The sequence below is a fragment of the Sorex fumeus genome, unplaced genomic scaffold (assembly GCF_029834395.1).
Source record: "Sorex fumeus unplaced genomic scaffold, SorFum_2.1 ptg000033l, whole genome shotgun sequence".
In the NCBI taxonomy this organism is placed as follows: Eukaryota; Metazoa; Chordata; class Mammalia; order Eulipotyphla; family Soricidae; genus Sorex; species Sorex fumeus.
This window is the reverse complement of record NW_026606090.1, coordinates 34,468,234-34,492,292: the sequence shown is the minus strand read 5'-3', so window position 1 is coordinate 34,492,292 and position 24,059 is coordinate 34,468,234. Positions and strand designations below refer to the sequence as shown.

Below are 24,059 nucleotides of genomic sequence, written 5' to 3'. Positions count from 1 at the left end.
GGCCCCTGGCACAGCTCCTTAGGGCGCCGGGCTGCAGCCTGCTCCACAACAACTCAGGACTTGACGGGCTGCTCTCAGAGCCCATACAAATCACTTTTCTAAGCAGTAGCATACCCAAAAACTCCAGGTTCTGACATTATATATATTTATCTATTTTATGGAAACTACTCAAAGCCCTAGAAGGAAACATATCTGATTTGTGAGAATAATAAACCTTCATGCTGTACTGCAATATGCACTCACATATTTAATAAAAGGTAATGATGAAAAACTTAAGAACAATCGTTCCTTCTACTGTAATGACAATGGGATAATACAGGTAACAATTCAGACTCAGGAAATCTGGTAAGTGGCCTGGCCCTATTATGAGCCTCATTCTCGTGAACAGGCATTTTTTCATATGGCCTTTTGAAATATGCCTATGTCTGACTGAAAAACCTAAGTGAAGAAAGTCTATTCACAGAAGTTAAGATTTATACAAATAGTGAATACAATATTCACATTCAAGATTATACATATAGTGAATACAATATTCAGTACACTGAAATAGGCTTGTGTCATGCAATTTAAGCCTCACACAACAGTTCCCGCAGGCAGGCAAGGCAAATGTTATCAGGGTCCCTCTCCCCCAATTCCACCAACTGTTTTTATTTATTTGTTTGATTTGATTTCTGGCACTGCGGTTTATAACGCTGCTCATGTCAGGGTTTTTTACAGAACACATTCCCATGCCACACCCTCCAGCAGGGAGCAGCTTCCCTCTGGCCCCATGGAGGTGCCCAAGTGTCTCATTCCCACCCCAGATTTCTGCTGCCTTTGGTACCCAAGGTTTCCTGTTTCTTTATATATCTGTGTCTGAGGACATCTAGGAGAGGCTTGGAACTTGCTCAAAGGTGGATGTGGGTCTGGGCCCAGGTTTTCTGGCACTCACGGCTTCGGGGGGCTCGGGCAGTAGGTGGGCATGAGCTGCTATCCCGAGCAGGTCAGGGACAGGCTCGTCATGTCCACTTGAGTGGCTTCTCCTGCGGGTGCGAGTGCCCAAAAGGCTCCATCATGGGCTCCTCACACCAGCCGCACCACAGCTGCGGACAGCTACTTGGTCTTCCTGGCCCCGGAGGGCATCTGAACTCAGGCCAAATAATTATATTTACTTACTTACAGAACTATAATTAGATCTTATCCTGGAATAGCTTATGAGCACATTCCTATTCCATATTTCATTCACTTCTCACAATTCTTACTGACCAGGGAACTAAGATTTAAAATATTAAGTGACAGAGTCAGCCCTGCCGGTATCGACCCTAGTTTGACCTGCGGCACCCCACACCATCCCCTGAGCACCCAAGGAATGGTCCTGAGCACAGTCGGCTGTGCTACAAAACTCCTAATTAAAGAAATGAAATATTGTGTGGCTCGCACAAGGGCAGGGCCAGAGAATTAAATGTTTCATAGGAAATAGCATGATGTGGGAATTTCTCGGGTATGTGCCAAGCTAAAGTCCCTCGGAAAATCATAGGCACAAGTTTCTGAAACTGAGTGCCATGCAGACGGATTGCAAGATCTGATGCTCACTTTAAGCCAGTACTTCCAAGTCTGTACAAATGATAAACTTCCACATTTCTATGGCGAAGTCCTGGAAAACTCAAGTTCTTTTATTTTTTCCGCAGTGTTCATGGCCTTCCAACATTAACCAAGACAGAGAGAGAAAGTCTGTTTTCAAAAAAGAAAGTCATTCAACGAAGTGAACAAGGATTCTAGAGCGTGGCCAAATGAGCTACGCCAGCGCTGCATGCTGTTTTAACTTAGGGAAGTCAGGCGACATCGCCAACCACATTAGGCATGGACAAAATCCGCAGGGTCTTTCACCAGTGACAGGGCCTCTGAAAAAACTCAAGCACCTACACGTAATATTTAACAAAGCAGAAATAGGAACCTCCTTGAGCTGACGTAAGTCATTTCCGAAAACCCACAGAACAGCCCACTTCGTAGTAGATGACGAAAAGCTTTCTCCCTCAGATGAGAGTCTAGTCAGAAACACCCACTCTCCCCTGTGACTCAGGACTGGAGCCGCTGCTGGGACAATGAAGCATGAGAAAGGAAGAAAATAAATCTGAAATCCAGAACAGATGAAAGAAGCAAAACGATCTCTAGTCAAAGCTGACACAATGTTCATGCATAAAATCCTGAAGCGGTTCTTCAAGTCCAAAGCCCATGCTCTTCCCAGAACACAGATCTCACTTCCTCCTCTCTAGGCCTCTTTGCCGTTTCCAAGCTGAAGAAGCACTTGTTCTCTCCCATCCTGTCTCTCCCTCTCTCTCTCTTATCTCTCTCTCTCTCTCTCTCTCTCCCCCCCCTCCCGCCTTCCTTCCTCCCTCCCCACCCCCTCTGGGTTATCTGTAACTTGAAACAATTAGCGGTTTTAAAATTATTTTATTTGTATTGAATCGCTGTACGATACACTGTCCCAAAGTCATTCACGCTCGGCTTCAGTCATACAGTGTCCCAACACACTTTCTGTCACCAATGTCCATTTCCTACCTCCATGTCCCTAGTTTCTCTCTCATCACCCGCCACCAGTCCCCAGCCTGTCTCTATGGCAGGCGCTTTTCTCTCTCTCTCTCCTCTTTCTCTCTCTCTTTCTCTCTCTCTCCTCTCTTTCTCTCTCTCCTCTCTTTCTCTCTCTCCTCTCTCTCTCTCCTCTCTCTCTCTCTTCTCTCTCTCTCTCCTCTCTATTTCTCTCTCTTCTCTCTTTCTCTCTCTCTTCTCTCTCTCTCTCCTCTCTATTTCTCTCTTCTCTCTTTCTCTCTCTCCTCTCTCTCTCTCCTCTCTTTCTCTCTCTCTCCTCTCTTTCTCTCTCTCCTCTCTTTCTCTCTCTCCTCTCTCTCTCTCCTCTCTCTTTCTCTCTCTCTTCTCTCTCTCTCCTCTCTATTTCTCTCTCTTCTCTCTTTCTCTCTCTCCTCTCTCTCTCTCCTCTCTTTCTCTCTCTCTCCTCTCTTTCTCTCTCTCCTCTCTTTCTCTCTCTCCTCTCTCTCTCTCCTCTCTCTTTCTCTCTCTCTTCTCTCTCTCTCCTCTCTATTTCTCTCTCTTCTCTCTTTCTCTCTCTCCTCTCTCTCTCCTCTTTCTCTCTCTCTTTCTCTCTCTCTTCTCTCTCTCTCCTCTCTATTTCTCTCTCTTCTCTCTCTCTCTCCTCTCTCTCTCTCCTCTCTTTCTCTCTCTCTTTCTCTCTTTCTTTCCTCTCTCTCTTTCTCTCTCTCTCCTCTCTCTCTCTCTCTCTGTTTGGACATTATGGAACTTGTATTTCCTCTTTCTCTTAACTCACGTCTTTCTAAGCAATTTCATTCAATAAAACTTATCTTACTTTACTAAAAAAAAAATAATTAAAATAAAATCCTTGAAAGCACACACACATTCAACTTTTGGAACTAATAATTACCTTTACCAAGATCTGCAGGATATAAGATCAGCATGCTAAGTAAAGTATGAGCAATAAATGTTTCTATCCTCAAACAATTACTAACAACTAAAAAGCTTAATATTCAAAACTCATTAATCTCATCCCAAGATTTATAAGTATAGAATTCAGACGTTAGCTTTTCAAACTATGGTACTCATTTAACAAAAGGTTTTCTGGTATATCCATAGTCCTGAATGATGCAGAAGGAAGAATACTTTTCTGTAACCAAGAAAAAATTCTTTTTGAAATTTGCTTGTTTTGAGCCACACCCGGCAGTGATCGGGAGTAACTTTTGGCTCTGATGCTTGGGGGGCCATATGGGATGCTGGGGATTAAACCAGGTCAGACGAAACCTGGGTGCAAGGCAAATGTCCTCCCTGCTGCACTACCGCTCTGGCCCCAGGAATTAATACATTTTTTCTGGAGCAACAAAAGATCTACTAAGCCCATTAAAAACGCTAATCTGTTAAAGTTTTGTTTCTCTTTTAATCCATTTTCTCAGGGATTACTTAGGGATCGCCTAGGGATTACTCCTTGCTCTGTGCTCAGGGCTCACTCCTAGCTCTGTGCTCAGGGATCACTCCTAGAAGGATCAAGAAACCATTGGTAGTGCCAGGGATTGAACCTGGGTCAGCTGTGTGCAAGGCACAAGTGCTTTCCCAGATGTAGTACCTCTCCAGCCCTTCTTCTTCTATTTTATTAGACTTTACATGGAAGCAGTACCTTATTCCTATAAGACTGAAATGCTTCTTAGGCATCATAAACCTACATACCTGGAAAGGAAAATTAATTTGTTTTAGAAAAGCATTCCATCAATTTCCTTCCTAAAAACCTGAATCCAGAGCCTGACTATTCTAGAACTTGAAAGGCAGGAGGGAGAAAGTGACTCTGTCCTGAGCTCACTTACTAACTTCTAGGAAATTACTTTCATATCTTACAGTCAAAATTTCATCAGCTACTCATTCATTTATTCACATCAGTGGTCAGTTATCGTCTCCTGGCTATCTGCAGGCTTCTACATCCTCTTTTGTTTAATGTTTTCAAAACTCAGAACCAGGCTCGGGCTGGGATTATAGCACAGGGGGCACTGCCCTGACATGTGAAGACCTGGGTCCCATCTCTGGCACCACAAAACATAACAAAATAAAAAAAACAGGCCCAAAGTGTAGGCTGAATGAAGAAAACATTTTTAAAAATTTACCATTTTCCTATAAATCAGACAGCTGCTTGTTTTCATTATAATGTATATGTATTTTACTCTTGTCACATATCAACTTTAATTAGTCCATGGTAAGCAATGTCAAGTTATTAAGAACCAACACATAATTGGATAACAGTATTCTTCTCTACACAGTAAAGGCAAATTTTTTAGAGATGAAAGGTTAAATAAACACAAACTTTGAAAAACGATTTCAATAATGTTTTGTCTAACATGAAAATTTTGCCTCTTAAGATGAAAATATCTGGGGCTGGAGTGATAGCATAGTGGGTTGGGCATTTGCCTTGCACGCGACCAACTCGGGTTCAATTTCCAGCATCCCATATGGTTCCCCAGCACTGCCAGGAGTAATTCCTGAGTGCAGAGCCAGGAGTGACCCCTGTGAATCGTGGGGCATGACCCAAAAAGCAAAAAAAAAAAAAAAGATGAAAATATCTCATTGACTATTTTCATCAGTTCCCTTTTTTGTAGTAAAAATCCAAAAGAAATTATCAATTCAAGTAAAAAAAAAACTACAGGCCATAAAACAGAGAACCTCTTTAATGAAAAAGAAAACACTACCAGTTGTATGGTGAGCTCTTATCTGAATATTGCTATATTCCTTTCATTTAAAAGTACTGATCAGGCCACAAAAACAGCTTCAAAGGATGAAGCACATGCCTTGCAGGCCAGAGTCCTGGGTTTGATTCCTGGCACAAGAAGTTGTCCATGCACTGCCAGGTGGGCCCCAAACCAAACAAACACACTGATTAGCGCCTACATAACTGTTTCAATCTTTGATCGCCCTCTCCTTAAGAGGAGACAAAACTCGGCTTCTTGCTCTGCGGCTGGCCACACTGCATTATAAAAGAAGAATATCTTGCCATCTCACTGATGTCGGGCCTATGGCCTTATGACGTATAAGTCATTAAAATAGGCAGCGTGTGACATATGCCACAGGCAGCAAAAGCTCCTTTTCCCCGCCTCCGCCCAGAGGATGGCATGCCCCCTATAAATGCATCCTTTTAGCCTAGATTCGAGGATTTAAAAGGCACTAGACAGAGCTGACCTTGATGGGACCCTGAATCTGTAGGTCTCGGAGACTGGGGGTGGTTGATCACCACAGACTCGCCTGGCCAAAGCTAATATTGGTACCCCTGCCAACATCTAACTCTCTCTGCCGATTTATCGGTAAAAGACAAACCTGGTGTGACAAACACACCTTTGATTGGGGGTTATCGTTCCCACAAACCATCATGAGAAAAAAAAGTACCTAATGATTCATCTCCAGGTTTTCCAGATTCAAAGCAATTTGATGGGAAGTTGCCCTGTGCTTTCTCTCAGTAATCAATGCAGTGGCAAGGAGGGAAAAGTGGCCAAGTCAAAAGCATCCAAATCTCTGGTCTGCACAAAGAGGTGAACGGAGTGGAACTGACCTGGGTTCGGCCAACATGATCACACAGGCTCTCACCCACCTGGAGAATGGACAGTCACGCCAAGCCCAGAGACTAGGAGGCAAGATGTAGGGTATAACAAATCGAGCTAGGAGGTCAAGGACAGACCTTCACTGAAGGTGTCTGCCTGCAACAGCAGAAAGGCCTCATGGAACAGGCTGAGGGAGAAGGAAGAGTGGCAAAACACTCTTGGGTCTATAAAAGTCACCAGAAGTATACAGTTTTGTAATATTGTTGCATCAATTTTCAAGTTCTGGATTTCAATTTTTTTCAACTAAAGTACATCACACAATCACAAATTTTATAGTCAGAGACTATAGTCAGCTGACTATAGTCAGCTCCCGGAACTTATTATGACATCTTATTATCTCATTCCTACTTTGGACAAACTGGCAGGCTACCGAATGTAGCCTGCCCACACGGCAGAGTCTGGCAAACTCCCCGTGGCATACCCAATATGCCAAATACCAGTAACAATGATGGGTCTCATTCTCCTAAAGAGCCTTGAATATAATCTCAGGGCTAGGATGAAGGAGACGTTACTGGGGCCTGCTCGAGGCAATCGACGAATAAAGTACATAAATTTTTAAAAATTCATTTATCAAAAGCAATAAAACTAGAGAGCTGGTCAACAGAACTAAGCTTTGCAGAGGCCGCAGTACTGAAGGGTGGAAGGCAAGGGGCGTCTTACACAGAGCCGGAGGGGGCTGCTCATGGAACTTTGTAAAAATGAGACCGTCATTAACAATGTTGGAGAGCACTGTTACCTCCAACAGAAATCAGAGGGAAAAAATTCTAGAAGATACAGGAAATGAGTGCATAATTTTCCAGACTGGGGAAAAAATGTATTTCTTAGCACCTACCGATTATGGAGCTCACTGTGTTGGCACAAGGGAACAGCCTGAAGTCATGAGAGAGAATACCTGCTCTCAGAGGAGGAAAGCATTAACGACTCTCCAGCCTAGAGGTAGTAAACAAAAGTCCAGAATGTGAAAAAAAAAAAAGATACAAACTGAAGCCGTGATTCACATAAAAATGTTAAAATGATCATTTTTGAAGCCCTATTTTTTTTTTCGCTTTTTGGATCACACCCGGCGATGCTCAGGGGCTACTCCTGGCTCATACACTCAGGAATCACTCCTGGTGGTGCTCGGGGGACCATATGGGGTGCTGGGAGTCGAACCTGGGTCGGCCATGTTGGCTGCGTGCAAGGCAAACGCCCTACCCGCTGTGCTATCGCTCCAGTCCCATTTTGTTAAATTATATTCTCTGTGTACATTATCTCTTTTTTTTTCTTTTTGGGTCACACCTGGCCATGCACAGGGGTTACTCCTGGCTCTGCACTCAGGAATTGTCCCTGAGCACCAGGTCGGCCGGCCGCAGGCAAGGCAAACACCCTACCATCTGTGCTATAGCCCCAGCCCCATTATCTTATTTAATCTGCATAACAACCCTTACTACCTCCTCTCTATCAGAGGACCCTGAGGGGAGAAGAACTTATTCGCTTATTAAAGAAGAACAACAGGTAAACACAGAATTAAGGATGTAAATCCACAGCAACCAATTCCAAGTACCCTGTCCTTCTCAATATTCAACAGTGTCTTTATAGAATTCTATCAGCCAAGTCGATTTTTTAACTCACCTTAAAATTTAACTTGTCTTATTCTCAAGGATTTTTAAGAGAAGACATTTAGAATTATTTCTGTCATCTGTTTCAATATGTCACAATTCCTCAAGCCAAGAATCTATTCATTTAACTTCACCCAAATATCTTATGACAGAAATTAAGCCCATTTGCTCCTTCAGTGTCATCAAAGCAACACTTTTTATAGAATCAGTCACACAACTAGAAGAGACAGTCTGTCTTCAAGTAGAAACTAAGAAGTAATTGAAGGTAATCTACATGAAAAAGAACCCCTTACACACATTTCAGATTACTTTCATATGGTAGTTTTCTAATTTCTTTGCAGCACCAGCATTATTGTTATTAATAAGTTACATTCAGGTATTGCAGTAGATTTGGCCAGCTGCTAGGAACAGTTGTTACCATTTTCCTCACCCATAAAATGTATCAAATTAGTGGTTTTATGAGTATCCAAATAATCTGGGAGAAAATACACAGACTATGTATTTTATACACTTTAAAAAATGACAATGAAAGCAGAGTAGGCCTAAAATGACAATTACAGACAATTCTTGTAAAGTCTGCTTAACTGAACTCTCCTTGTCCAAAATACACAATAACTTAGAAACAGTATATTATTCATTTAGAGTCCACAAGCTCAAAGTAAATCTCGATGTTTTGTCATCCATATCTTATAATACCAGCTGGTAAATCGAGCTATGCCCAACAGATCCTTAATAACATAAGCTATCACAAAAACATTGAAGCTGGAATGGACCAGAATATTCAGGCCATACAGTTCTGGTGTTGAAAGAGATTTATTCCAGGTGGGTAGCGGTGGGAAAGAATCTGGACCTAGCCCAGCCCACACTTTCGGACCACAGGCTTCTGGGGAAGGGTGTCTGTACCTCAGTTTCCACCACCCCAAGATGGGGAGTTCCGGCCCCTCACAAGCAGAGCTGAGGGGCGGGGGCGACCTGTGAAGGTCTAACCACACCGCCTCACATGCACTGAACAGACCAATAAATTCTGCACCCCGGGAAGGAGTGGTTGCCAATCCACACCAAGACCACCTTTCCCGACACCTGTCATTCTCCTGTACTTGAAAATAACTCCTTAAATCCATTTGTTCATAACTCAAAATGTTCACTAATTTTTCCTGACCATGCAGTCTCATCAAATTTCTTCTGAATCAGAATAAAAGCAAAAGCAGCTCTCTCCTTTAGAGAACTACAGTGGTTACCAGAGGGAAGGAACAGGGATGGGGGGAGATAGTGACAGGCCTTTCAGTGGCCCTGACATTTCGGTGCCGGATTCAGTAGTCTTACAAGTAATCTTCTGAATGTCTACATATTGATAGTTAATGATAAATCAATAAAAAATACTTTTAAATAAACACTTGACAGATGCAATGACATATCCATGCTAAATGTCTTTAGCAGACTTCAATTTAACTTGTTCAGAATATCTACAAAATGCTTACTGTTCAACTATTTCGCACCTAATATCTAAATCTCCCCTCTTCTCTGACACCTGCATTTCCCAAGCATTTATCGGTCTTCTCTGCCCTCCCTGCAGCCACACTTCCTGTTCCTCTCCTCAGGGCCTGCCTTCCACTGCCTTCACAGAATGGTCCTGCCTGCCTGGGCCTCGCATTCCTGTGAGAGCGCCACTTCTGCTCTTCCCCCTTCCAGCCTTGCGGCAGTCTGGGTATCTGCTTGGAAGAGGCGACCTGGTCCAATCTCTTGTCTGCTTCAGTTCCTTCCCAGTCTTCCCCCATGGCCTCGTTCTCCTTCCTTGTGCGTCTTCCCTCTTCCTGAGCCACGTTGTCCAATCTCATTTCACCAGCACCAAGATACTGATAACTTCAAAATTTTTGAAAATGACCAAATATATTACAGTGTCCTGGACTTCATCCTGAATAGCAGGATGTTAGTGCAAACTTTCTGCAAGCAGTTCTACTGCACAGTCAATGTTTTAAGATCCATGAACTTCACTCCCCTCATTCAATGTGTCTTCCTCCTATATTTCATCACCCCTTCACAGAAACAAAGAGTTGGAAAGCCTCTGACTCCTCTGTACCCCCTCATTTCCTATATTCAATTAATCTAGAATTTCCGCCACTGTAATCCTTTGAATGTATCTCACTTCTCCATCCTCACTGGCCTGGGCTAGGGCATGTCCTGTCTCTCCTGTTCCTCCTCCAGACTTATCTCTGTAAAATCTTCTAGAAACATGTAAAGGCAAATAATATTAAAACACAAAGCATGTCCACCACCCCTGCCTCCCTCATAGCCCTCAACAGCAAGTCATCACCCAAAGAAACTAGCCGTAGCCTCGGGAACCCCACCAAGACCTGGAAGCTCCCGGCCCCTCCTGCGCCCGACCTTGAGTGCTTCTGATCTGCAGCTCTGCATAGCTACAGCTAGCTCTAGTCCCTCTCCAGAATCGAATGTTCCCTTCTCCAGGAACAACTGCCCTACCCTCAGAAGGATGTACCCTGGTGGACCCTTTCATGTACCCCATGGGATTCCCTAGTGTACTAAAGTCCTACTGAGCCACTGGGGTATTTCTGGGCCAAAACACAAACACACCAAGGGCTAAAGATGAGGTCTATCCTATGCGTGGCTGTTTGGTTCAATGATCATTCACCAATTCAGGAACCTGTAAGTCTAGAGACAGAACGTTACCAAATGGGATGGAGAGACAGGACACGGAGTACAACGCTTCTCTTGGACACGGCCGATCAGGGTTCCATCCTTGGCATCCCATATTGTCCTCTAAGCAGTGTTAGCAGTAACTCCTCTTTTTCAATCATATTTTGCTTTTTATTAAAGCGCCATGATTTACAAAATAACGCCATTTTGAACATACAAAAGTGCAGCACCCATCCCAGCACAAGTGTCAACTTCCCTCCACCATGTTTCCTGGGACCAGCTCCCCCTCCATCCTCCAGCCCGCCCTCCTCACAGACACCTTTCTGAGTTCAGTTGTTACAGTTTGGGTCTCTTGGTTCTTGCTGCTTTGTGGTTTGGAAACTTGGCTCTACCATTCCTTAACACCCAACCAAAGTACGTGGGTCCCCTGACCTGGCCCTGCTGCTTCTCATCTGTTTCTCCCCTACACCCCAACACTCTTCTTTTCTTCTCTCTGTTCTCTGGGACCAAAGCTGATCTGGAAATACCACCTAAGAACACTGCATTCCCTCCTCCAGTCATTCTAAATTCTATATGTGATCAGTCAGTAAGTGATTGTATGCTTCCTCTGGCTCACTTCACTTAACATGATGCCTTCCAGTTCAACCAGCCATGTTGATGTCAATTGCATGATTTCATATTCCTTACAGCTGTGTAGTACTCCATTGTGTACACAGCCCACACCATCATGATCCACTTATCCATAGTCGGACAGCTAGTTTGATTCTCCATCTTAGCTACTGTACTGCGTGCTGCAATTAATAATTATGATGTGCATATGCTCTTCTGAATAAAATTTTTTATGTCCTGGGGACAGATACCTAAAAGTGAAATTGCTAGGTCCTATGGAATCTTAATATTGAGAACGCTCCACACTGTTCTCTTTGGGGGATGGACCAGACACATTCCCACCAGCAGTGGGTGAGGGTTCCTCTTTTACACAACCCCATCAACAGAGATTGTTCCCAGTATTTTAGATATGTGCAACTCTCACTGGTGTGAAATGGTATCTCACTGCTATCTTGATTTGGATTTCCCTAATAGTGAGTAATCGTGAGCATTTTTTTATGTGCCACTTATTGCCCATCCATTGCTCTTCCTTGAAGAAGTATTTGTTAATTATTTCTCCCCAGTTTTCAATTGTGATTTAAGACTGTTATTGCCGTTGTTGTTGTTGTTGTTGTTGATCTTTGGAAACACATTACAGATTGCTAGGAGTAATTTCTGAGTGCAAAACCATGAGTAATCCCTCAGCACTGCAGACCATAGCCCCCAAACAAAAAACAAACATTAGGGAGAGAAATTTAAAGCATAAAACTGAGTTACATTGTTGTATACAGTATTTTAGGACCTAAAATATTACTTTTACCCTTCTGGAGAATAAGAATGAGAAAAATAATGGAAATTAATTTATGTAACTAATTATCTACCTAAATATTAGAAATGAAAATGTCATACTCCCTTATAAGATTATAAATATTTAATTTCTTTATTCAGAACTTGTTAACTTAGCCTTGGAATTTTAATTCAAGTTGGGAGGAAGAAGGGTGATAACAACTAGGTAGTGGTAAAATTTACCATCTACACACACACACACACACACACACACAAACACACTTCTCACACATGCTTTTCAAGGTAGGAGATAAAACTCTTGTTACAAAACAAACACTGTAAAGAAAAATCAGCTAAAAAATTGAGTTCTTGGAAGTCTGGCAAACTCAGAAGGAGCATCTTCCAGGACAAGTACTCTGGGCAGCCCTGTGCAGCCCTGTGCAGGACCCTGCTCATGTCTACGAGCTCATCAGCTCTGCAGAGGACAGCATCCCCCAAATCCCTCAGAAACAGATGACCATTAGTACTGGGCACCTCAGAGTCTTTCTCTGCCCTCACCCTGAGTCCAGGTGACACAGACCCAATGAAAGGTTTCTTCTGAGAGGCACACAGCAGAGGCACAGCTAGTATGCCCTTGTCTGAGTCTACACCCACAGAGAAGGCCAGTCCACGTGGGCGTGAGTTAGAGGAACACGGGCTTCCTGTTACTGCCCACGCTGTGGCTGTCTCCCTTGGGACAACAGGGAGTACATCCCTGTCCATCAGGGCTGGAGGAAGTTCAGCCCCTCTGAGCAGTGACTCCTCACTCCCAGCACCAGACACGCAAGTAGAGAAGTTCAGCGGGACACTGCAGAAATACTTAGGAGGCATCAAAACATGCTCAGTCCGGGCCCAATATTTCAGCAAACCGCAGGTCCACAGTGGAAGCCTGCTGCCTCTAATCTGACAGGGCGGTCTTGGTCTCCAACTCCTGCCTCAGCAGTCCTGAGAATCGCGGGCTCTCTGCCCCGGAAGCCTGTTGGTCTTAAAGGGAGCAGGCCGGGTCCTGCAACGAAACCGAAGCTCGGAATTGTTTGGGCATCATCATCTGCTGGTTCCTATGAAACCCTTGAATGTTTCTTCAAGGAAGAGAACAAAGAAAATCAATGACAGAAAGTCCCTTCCCCCACCCCCAAGTAGTCTAAATCCGTGGTCTTCAACCTTTTGAGAACTGCAAACTGATTTTTTTCAAAGAACAAAACAAAAAAAATGTGGCAATGTTTCACCGAACACTGAGTCACGAGTACAAACCAAACCTTATGGCATTCTGTGTGTTTGTTTTAAAATAATATTAAATATAAATTCTACAGCTATTTAAAGATAATTGGACCAGCAGGAACTCTCGGAGGCCTTGTACAAGTCTGCCCTGACTACATTCCCTGACACCCCATTATCATTTTTTTCATAAAAAAATTTCACAGTTATAAAAAAGTGGTGAAAAAAAGATCCATTAACTTGCTAACACTAGTACAAACCAAAGGAACCACCGAACATGCCATTTCTGATCGAGAACAAAGCCTGGGAGGGTAATAGTCTGGGAGAAACTTCAATTAGTGGGCTGGAGCTGCACACTACAGCACGGCCGAGCACAGCAGCTAGATGCAAGGCTGCGACGACACACGGGCACTTTGTCACCACAGAAGTGTGAGAGGAATTATTCAGAAATTATCGCAAGCTCTTCCTCTGTGGGGTCACATGCCAGCCCAGCTACTGGTTTCAACCCATCACTCTCATTCCCCAAAATCACCTTTCTTTTCCAAATATGAAATTTTTAGAATTTCTTAAACCCAGCCTGGCTTTCCTCTCATCAGCAAAAGTCTTCCGTTCCACTCATAGAGAACAGAACTGTGTGTGTGTGTGTGTGTGAGTGCGTGCATAAACCCTCATTAAGAAAATAAAGTAAATAAACTTCCCACCAATCTCACAGCACATTCTAAGTCAACAGTGTTATATTTACTCACATAATCAGTCCTATCTGCACAATTTTTCTAATGAAATAGTGCTGAAAATTAAACAAGGAGACTTTGGTTCAGTCTACCCACCTGAGGGACTTGGGGCGCTCAGCATTCTCTCGGGGCACTGAGAGTGGCTAAGTACTGGGGCTGACCCCCAAGCACAGCACCCCTCGTGCACTGGAGACATCAGAACTGAGCTGTAACTTCTCAGAGGACACTGGGAAAGGGGCAGTTGGCTGCGATGACCGTGGTGTAGTGCGGTCATTCTGCAGATAGCTGCCCCCACCCCCAGCTCACCTATCACCTCCCACCTTCCATGTCCTCCACAGGAGAGAACTGACAGAGAAAGTAGGAGCAGTAGGAAGCACATTCTGGAACTTCTGTGAGATTCTGGGCCAATCCTGACTGAAGAGGTAGCAAGGCTGCGCAGTTACTGTCAGAATTCACTCCTAGAGACTTACCAATAACCTCGGAAGAGGAAGAAAGCAACACACCATCGAGATGCCTCCAGACCCTGCACCAGACCGTCTCATCCAGAGGGGGGTGGGCGAGTCCCTTCACCTGCTCCAACAGAGCCTCAGCAGCCATGAACCTCCAAAACTCAATCCCTGCCATGCTCACAGCCAATCTCCACAGGCTCAGACAAGCCTCACCCATGAGTGAATCTACTGGAAAACCCAGGTATGCGAGACTTGTGACTGAAAACTCCAGACTCTCATGGAGTCAGGAATGGGCGACACCCCCAAGATTCAGAAATAAATCTCGGAAGAGAGCAACAGGAGAGCAATACGCCACAGAGCATACCTCCGGAACCTGCCTCAGGCTGTCTCGCCTGGGGCAACCCGAAGAGGGTGGGTGAGTCTCCACTCCTGCCCATATACATACACACATACATACATGCATACACACACAAATACATATATATACACACATACACATACATCTATATATAAAACAACATGTTAACAACTAACATGTTGTTCAAGGTTGAGCCTTGTGTGTGTATATGTGTATATGCATATACACACACACACACACACACACACACAAAACCCTTAAGAACATGTTAGTAATCTCTTATACAAGGTCTTAATGGCTCCAAGTGAGATATAACAATCTTCACACTTTTTTCCATGTATCATTTTTGGCGGATTCATTATAACAAGCACTACAAAATAAATTACTTGGGTCCTGCTTTGGGGGCAGGCTTTGGGTGTCGGGCAGAAAAATTCGAAATATGGTGCCGGGAAGGTGTAATGGTGATGGGATTGGTGTTAGAATATTGAACGTAATAAATTACTGTGAAAAACTTTATAAAAATAAAATAAAATTTATAAAAAAAATTCACTCCTGACAAAAGACCAGCAAGAACTCTAAAGTAACAGGGGTTAGCCTATTTATTACAAAGTTTGTTGACCTATATTTTCATGTTTACTTCCCACTATGTTCCCAAGAGGATACAATTAACCACCCCCTCACTCATCCTAATTCTATTAGAAAATCTCAGAAAAATAAAATAATTGCCACATCTAAATGTAGATTATGGGATTGTAATGTTATTATACAAAAGGTCGCCCAAATAAAGAAACAAAATAACAGTGTTTTAAAAGCATTTCCTTTCAAAGAAATCTTTGATGTCTTAGTTTTTGGTAGGCAAAGTTTAGTCTCTGAGCCAACTAAAATACCTGAAGTGTGTAAAAATATAAAGTCTCTCACATCCAAGAATAGTAGAGATAAGTACCAGGAGGATTACTCCACAGCTTAGAAGCCAGACTCACATGGTGGGGAGAAAGGCAGCTCAGATAGAGAAGGGACCACCAAGTAAAGGATGCTAGAAGCACCCACTTGGGATGGGAGATGCATGCTGAAAGTAGACTCTAGACCGAACACGATGGGCACTCAATACCTCTTGCAAACCACAACACCCAAAAGGAGAGAGAGAGAGCAAAAGGGAATGCCCTGCCACAGAGGTGAAGTGGGATGGGAGGGACGGGGTCGGGATCGGGGTGGTGAGAGGGATGCTGGGACCATCTGTGGTGGAAAATGGGCACTGGTGGAGAGATGGGTATTCGATCACTGTATGACTGAAAAGCAAGCACGAAACTTTGAAAGTCTGTAACTGTACCTCATGGTGAGTCACTAATTAAAAAAAAAATACAAAGTCTCAGCCTCACCAGAGTCGCATTTCAGTGAAACCCCATAAACATATATGAATGTACAGGAAAGCTTGAAAAGCACTGGGCTGGGAACTGTGTGCTAACCGAAGTTCTCAATGTGCTTTCTCAAGCTCTGGGTCTTTTATTCTTGGAAATAAATGTATAGCTCTTGTGTGTGTGGATATTAAAATTGGGGAAAAAACAAGAGACTACTTCCCAGAACTAATGAGGATCCCCAAACTAAGTGATAACCCGCTATTTCCTTTTTGAATCCCCATGTACCTAATGACCCTTTCCATCTCAATAAACATGAACAGAAAATAGCATCTGTCACAGTACAGGTATGACACGAAAAATTTAACTAAGACTAGTAAATTCCCATTTCAGGCCTCATGAGGATTTTTCAAAACTGATTTTCTGCCCACATGAAAGGAAAAATAAAGTTGTTTTTAGTAACAAGTGCATAACCCAAGTTGCTATGTTGGAGTGGTCCCCAAATTAGAGTCACTTCTGTTTACCTCTGCTAGCAATGAGTCTCGCGGGAGGGAATTACAGGAGAAGTCTGAGTACCCAGGATGCCCTTCTCCACATGTGACTGGGAAGATCGCAGTGGGGAAAATACACAAGTGAATAAAATTAACGGCTTCTGCATTCTTTGATTCCCACTCCTTTACAAGGCGAACAAGTGCAGAGATTCGAGATAGGAAGGATGCCCAGAGGTAACTGCAGCCGGTCACCTACCCCAAGCTCAGGGGTGGCCTCTGGCCTCGTGGAGACAGGAAACTGTCACCCAGGGACACCTGTGGCCCATCACAGTCAGGGAGTCTCACGGCCACTCCTCTTGCCCTTGTCTGCACAGCCCGGAACCCTATTCCACACTCTTGCAGGGAAACTCGCCTGACTCCTCACGACCCAAGCTGCCCTCAGCTGCTCGTTTCCACGGACTGAACCCAGATACTTACTTTTTGGGTACTGTATTATTCTCTTCTCCTGAAATAACTGCATTTTGTTTCTATGGAAGCTAACTTACGATTAGCCTGACATAATTTAATGAGACCCACAGTGCCAAATGAAGTCATTTGATGTAATGGGCGGTAATTCAATACCTTCTCAGTGAAATATCAAAGATTGTGTAAGGGTTAGTACATCTACATGTTAGCCGTGCGACCTCCAGTAAGGGCGTCTCTGTCCACTGGGCCTGACCCACGACTGAGAACAGCCTCCACCTCCACTCCGCCACTACCGGGCACAGAACTCAGCACAAGAGGTGAAAGGACCCAACGTGGCCAGCCCACACGCTCCCTTGCTTAGGACAGAGGCACTTTAAGGAAGTGAGGGGTACGACACAGCTACATTTGGCATTCGCAAAGCAACTGACACTTTTATTACTTAACATCACAACCTTATGAGGTAGGCCAGTATAAGTGCTGTCATTTTATAAGTGATTAAACCAAGACTGAGAATAGGAAATGAGAAAAATCAGGCTGCCCAGGGCCAAACAGAAAGCTGAATTCAGAAACCTCAATTAAATTCCCAGACAAAAGAGAACTGGCAACAGTGAAAAAAAAGTTTTTATGGATTTCACTTTGAAATAAAACAAGGAAACGTTCTACTGCTATTAAACATATGAAAAATCACCTTTTATGACCTTGATTTTGTCATCAGGGTTTTATATCCAAAAAAAATAAATAAAATTTAAATATGAAAACTCATCCTAAGTTTAAAAAATTTCAATTTACGTGCCAAAAATTTGCATAACATTCATTTTTTTCTTAATTTGGCTTTTCCTTTTTAACTAATATTATGCCAAAGGGCCTCATTCAAGTTTCTAAATCTACGTGTCACTGATCAGTCTCATTCTGGTTCACAGCGATCTTTTTCCAGAGCCTTATGACCCTTCTTCTCTCTCCTCCTTGGTCTTGCTCTCTCTCTCACACACTCACCCGGAGACACGTGTGTTCCATCACAATGTAAAATGCACAGAGAAATCAAGTTCCCCCTCCAAGCCCCTGTCCCACAATATTCGTCCTTATTAAAAGGGTTTGGGTGAAGCTCATCTGCACATCAGCCCATTCTCCCTGCCCGCCGGGGGGTCCCCTGCTGAGTCCATCATCCCAGCACCCAGAATTAACCAGTGTCTCCACTTGCCTTCTTGGAAACACCCTCCTCCTGCCAGGAAGCGAAGGGCATCAAGCACATGACTGCAGCCCCTCAACACCCCCGCCCCGGCTCCTGCCCAGTGGGGTCCCAGCCTCGGAGCCGGGTCTTAACTGTGCACCCACCGCCCCGCTGACTGCAGTGCCCAGAAGACCACTGCTCACAGGCCACTCGGCCAGTGTGAGGGTGCAGTGACCCTCAGAACAGCCCTGGCACAGGGCAAGCCACCCAAGGGTGAGCCCTCTGGCCCTGTGTCTCCTCTCGCGGGGCAGCTGACAACTGGGACAAGGGTAGGCCTTCAAGTCTCTGACGGGGCTGGTGGAAAAGACAGCCTGGGTGGGTCAAGGCCAGGGCCCGGGGCGATTTGCTGCTGGGTTGCAAAGCCACAGCCTGGCCTGTGAGCTGGGAATTGATCTGCAGAGAACCTCACATTTACGGCCACTGCCGGCGGTCCCCCGCAGTGCTGGTCCCCCCTCCCCATCCCAGCACCAAGTCTCGGTCAACAGCTTTGACCTCCCAAGCAGGCCCCTATTTCCCCCCGTTCAGCCTCCCTCCGGACGCTCTTCCTTAGCTCCCGTGTCTCCCGGACTTGCACTTGTCCAGGTTCCATTTCAAATGCCACTTGCTCTAAGGATCCCCCCTGCCTCCTCCCATCCCAAAGACAGGTCAGCTTTGCACCACGGCCTGTGCCTAAGCTAACAGCTTGTTCTCCTGCAAGGCCCGTTGCCTCCTCCCTTACTGCAGGGTTTGTCCCCGGGAGAGGAGCAGTCTCAGAGCCTGGGAATCTCCCGCCTGCCTAAACGGGCAGGTCACTCAGTGGTAGAGGCCAGTGCACGAGGCAGAGGGTCAGAGGCACGGGACGCTGATTTCAAACTCGGGCTCTTAGTCAGTTCCAAACCCCTGACCTATCCCACACCCCACAGTGGGCTTCTTAACTGAAGATTTCAACTTATGGGTGAGTAACTGAGGAAAAAATAAAGGAGAAAAATGGAAACTATAAAAGTGCATCACCTATAAGAAGGGTGAGTTTATTATATGCCGCCTGCTTCAGCAAGGTGTTGTACTCGGGAGCACCCTTCTGGACTGCTGTGTGTAATGCTTGTCTCTGTGAATCCTGGTGTGCAGCACTGAAAGCCCCTCTGAACCTGTCCTACAGACCATCCACGGCTCTTTCGCAGACTGATGGGCCAGTGATATGCTCACAACACCTTCAATGCTGCACCATCATATTTTTGAAAAAATACAAAAAGTAATGCCTCATGGAACCAACATAAACCAAGTCTTAGATGAGATTACGTGGAAAGAAGCTGTCGGATGAATATTCACTACTTTATCTTGACAGAATGTCTTCCAAAAAACTACAATGTGTCTGTAGATAAGACTAAGGAAGATTTGATTAAGTTCATTTCGGAAAACTTTTCTCATTCACAGCAACACTTCAGGATAACAACGTTCTTTACAATGCTGAGTATAGAGCTTCATGGATGGGCAACAGCTTAGAGAATTCACCTCCCCCCACAGCGGGCTTTTAGTTTTCAAGAAACGTTTATAAAGCTCCTTTAAAGGACAGGATAAACTTGACATCACGTGGCACTGAGTGTGGCCCGCCCTGATGGTGCAGACAGCTGTCCTCTGCTAGATTAAGAAGGCTAACACCATACAGCAATCAATCATCATGAACTGACTTTAATTCATTTATTTTCTGATAACTTTATTTGTTGTTCCTTTGAGCAGGTCATATGAACTAAGCTGTGTATGCCTGTCAAAGAGGAAGGGTGAGAGGTGGGAGGCACCCTGGGGTCACTGGTGGAGGAAAGGGGGCACTGGTGGTGAGGTGATGCCGGAACACTGTATGCCTGAATCAACCTTCTAAATTATGGCATCTTAGGACAAAAGTAAAGAGTATTCCATTAAAAGTGCCCCGTATACGTAGTTTTACCATGATCCATAAAAGGATCGTTCGGATAAACCGTGAAAGCTTTTGTTCACATTCTTTCTTCCCAAAACGCCTCGATGTCCTCCCAATACCCCACCCCCACAAGCTGTGAAACTTCCATCCATCTTCCCATCTTCCAAGACTGAGTTCAAAGGCCACCTTTTCCAGGAAACTCTCTACCACCCACCCAAATCCAAACCTGTTCCTTCTTCTAAACCATCGATGTTAAAAGCTTTCTTTTTTAGTACCTGTCTCATTCTCTTTCTTACTTGCAAAGTCCATAATTTACTCATCTTTGTATCCCCTTCTACAATATGAATCAGTAAGTGCTTGTTCCACCTACAAGTAACTACCTGGATCCAAGGACGGTCATGATTTTAAAGGCCTACAGAATGGCTTGTATGTCCAGCAACCATCCACAGTTACTCACACTGCCATGGCTCTGTGGACACTGGTGGAGGGAAGGGCGTTGGTTGGTGTGGGGTTGGTATTGGGACTCTGTATGCCTGAAACTGCTATGAGCACGTTTGTAAATCGTGGTGCCTAAACAAAAGGGATTCCGAAGTTGGTGAAAATCAGAGGCTGATGAGAGGCACTGCTCCCTCCATCTCCACCTGCTCACATCAGGGCAGCCCCAGCATTCAGAGTCCCTGGAGAGAATGCAGCCAGCGTTGGAGCCAAACGCCCAGTGAGAACCTTCACCTTCCTCCCAGTTCTCGGCTCAAACGCCCAAACAGAGAGGCAAAATTAAGATTACACTTCTCCAATTTTAGATATTGCAGGGGGAAAAAAAAAACACAACTAAAACAGCTCTCTGGATAAAGCATGTTCAACAGTTCCGGTGGGGGAGGGGGGAGGGGACGTTGTTATGAGTATTTCTCAGCGTATTTCTCAGTATCTGTACTTTGTGGGGGAAGGGTTCAAAGGAGCCAGAGGACTATTGAAGATACTTTTTTGATCATCAATTATTGACTCACTGTAAGGATCATTCTCAATAATAAGGCGCTCTTTTATTCACACTGCCTCTACGGACATTCGAAGAGTCTGTGGTTACTGAACTTACTTACCTGATGTTCAGTCACACATCTGCAATGAGAAAACTGCCATTTGTCTTTTTAGAAAACAGTATCCACCCATAAAAGTGTTTAGGGAAATAAATTTCACTTCTATTTCACATTAACGAGCACCTCCTCCCAACTAAAGTGTTTTTCTGAGATGAATTAGGGGCAGAAGCTCTTAGTGGTCTCATTCAAAAGCTACAAATATTTTCTAAGTTAATTTAGACAGGGCAGACCTAATTTCCTAGCTTATGGTATTCCATCCTCAAATTTGTAATTTTTGATAGAGAACGTTTCTTCTCTTTCTTTGATATTTTAACAAAACTTTCGCTTCTAGTTCTTCAAGGTTTATTTTATAATTAATTTTAGAGTCGCCCTAATAATTGGGAGACATCTTCATCAGCATAGAAAAATAAACTGCTTTGAAGTTAGAAATCTGGGCTTGAAAATTATGGTGGCTTAAATCAGATTGTCTTTGCTCTGAGATATGTAACACTGGGAAGGTTATCTGGTCTTCCCCACCTCAACAGTCCAATCTGCACAGTGGAACTAATAATATAATAATGTATATAATAATTACACTTTATATAATATATAATGACAATAATATTGGTGTCTGATAACTGGTAAGTGCTGAGTAAATGTTCGTTAAATTGTACCATAATTTATTCTACTATCTCAGTGCAGTCATTCAACAGCTCAAAACTTCACTTCCCCATCTAGAAAATGGGACAGGTACCACCTACCACCTCTAGGTTGTGTGTTTCGAGCAAGAAAATAATATGAAATACTTTTTATTATCAAACAGTATTCAAAGGTTATTTTGGATCACTAATCAACTTTACAATAAACCATACCAGAAACCAAATAAATAAAGATAAACCATAAAACTGAGTTTCACTAATAAGATCCCCCAAATCCACATGAACAGACATACTCAAGGAGCCTGGCTAGGCTTCAACTTAAGAGAACTAGACAAGCTTTTGTAAAATGTACACTGTATATCTACAAACTGAAAAGCTTCCTAAGTCAAGCCAAACTGCTGTCCTACAATGCACCCAGGAAACCCTGCATGCTTTCCGCAGCCCAAAACAAACGTCCATGCTGACTGAAATATACAGGCACAGAAACCTTTCTATAGGCTTACCTATTTTCACTTCTCAAAATAATAAATGTACTGCAGCCAATGTAAATGTTTAATCAACCGATAGACATTTACTGTGGAACAGTGCTCCAGAGCACTCAGGGAGCCAGGACGCAAGGAGCCAGGGAGAGACAGCACAGTGGTCAGGGGGCTTGCCCTGCACGTGGCCAACGTGGGTTTGGTCCCCAGAGCCGGGCGCAAGCCCCCGGACGGACCGGTGTGGCCCTACATGCCAAAGGAAAACAAAATTCTTCAAAGCGCAAAGTGGAACAGAACTCAGCCCAGGTGCTAGAAGAGCCTACACAGTGTGGCAGACAATTCCAAATTTTTCCTCGTAAAAGTTACGAGGGAACTCAGCGAGCAGAAAAAGCGACGTGAAATCAAACGAAAATACTGTTATTCCCTCTGACCAAGAAAATAAATAAATAAATAAATAAATAAATAAATAAACCCTGCCTTGGGGAGGCAAGTCCGTTTCTCCGAGTTCACTCTCTAGAAACCTACTGAACGTGCGCCAGAAATCAACGTTTCTCACCGCAAACCTGTGAAACAATGTATCGGTAAATGAAAGGTTGAACCGACGCCAGCAGCAACAACGCAGCAATTAGCAACTTTTATGGAGTAATAACATGTTTCATCTTCTCTCCACGCCGGCTCTCGAAGTTTTCGGTGCAATATATAAAAGTTTCCTTGCACGGGACCCATCCTGCGTGTCTGCCCGGCGCCAGCATCACGCAGCGCCGGGGGACTCGCTCGCGCCGGAGGAGCTTGAGAATGAAGTGCCGGAGACCGCGCGGCCTCTCGCGTCCAGCGGACCCCGTCGCACCTGGCTCCGGAGGCAGGAAAGTCCCGCAGCCGGAGCCACCGCGGAGACCCCGTCCCTCCACCGGCGCGGCCGTAAATCCCGGCGCCGCTCGCTGCATATTCATGTGCGCCCCAGCGGGGCCGCCGAGGGTCCCCGGGACGCAGACAAAAAGGGGACCGGGCCGGGCTGCAGGCGGCTGGGCAGGGCCGGGCCGCGCGGGCCCAGCGCGTCCGGCCGTGGCCCGCGCCCGAGGGTGTGCGGCGGCGGCGGCGGCGGCGAGGCCGGCGCCCGGGATGCGGGATGCCCGGGGATGCCCGGGGACGCCCGGGGACGCCCGGGGACGCCCGGGGACGCGCGGCCGGCCCCGGCCCCGCGCCGGCGCCGCTCGCGGGAGGCGCGGGGCCCGCGGGGCGGCAGGTGAGGGGCGCGGGGGGCGCGGGCGCGGCTGACAGCCCCCCGCCCCGCCCCCACCGCGGCGCCGGCCCGACTCACCACAGCGACTCCAGGTCCCACTCCTGCAGCAGCGCCAGGTCGAAGCTGTCCATGGTGCGCGGCCCGCGGGGACCCGGCCGCTCGGCCGCACGCGCCGCTCCAGGTGCGTCCCCGCCGGGCAGGCCCCGCGCCGCGCGCCCGCCGCCTCCGCCGCCCGCGCCGCCCCCCGCGCCGCCCCCCGCGCCGCCCCCCGCGCCGCGCCCCGCCCGCGCCCGCCGCGCCCCGCGCCCGCCTTTCTCCGCCGGGAGGCGCGTGTGCGCGAGCCGGGCCGGGCGCGCGCCCGCCCCGCGCCCCCCCGCGCGCCCCGCGACACCCGCGCGCGCCCCCCCACGCGCCCTCCCGGCCCCGCGCGCGACCTGCGCCCCGCGACACCGCGCGCCCTCCCGGCTCCGCGCGCGCCCCCGCGTCCCCCGCGCGCCCCCCGCGCCCTCCCGGCTCCGCGCGACTCCCGCGCGCCCCCCGACAGCCCGGCCCGCGCGCCCGCCGCAGCCCCGCGCCCGCCCGCCCGCGCCCCGCCCGGACGCCCGCCCGCCCCGCTCTCCCGGTGCAGCTGCGG

At 46.0% G+C, this 24,059-nt stretch overlaps 1 protein-coding gene across 2 annotated transcripts in view; it reads right to left on the bottom strand.

Moving 5' to 3' along the window:
* Window positions 1-23,658, bottom strand: part of AFF3 (ALF transcription elongation factor 3) — a 601,777-nt gene extending 578,119 nt beyond the window's left edge. For both annotated transcript variants that reach the window (XM_056116650.1, XM_056116651.1), the window contains exon 1: window positions 23,504-23,658. In XM_056116650.1, coding sequence (XP_055972625.1) covers window positions 23,504-23,556 — 53 coding nt within the window. In that variant the 5' untranslated portion in view covers window positions 23,557-23,658. The remainder of the gene's footprint in view (window positions 1-23,503) is intronic.
* Between the last annotated feature and the right edge of the window lie 401 nt (window positions 23,659-24,059).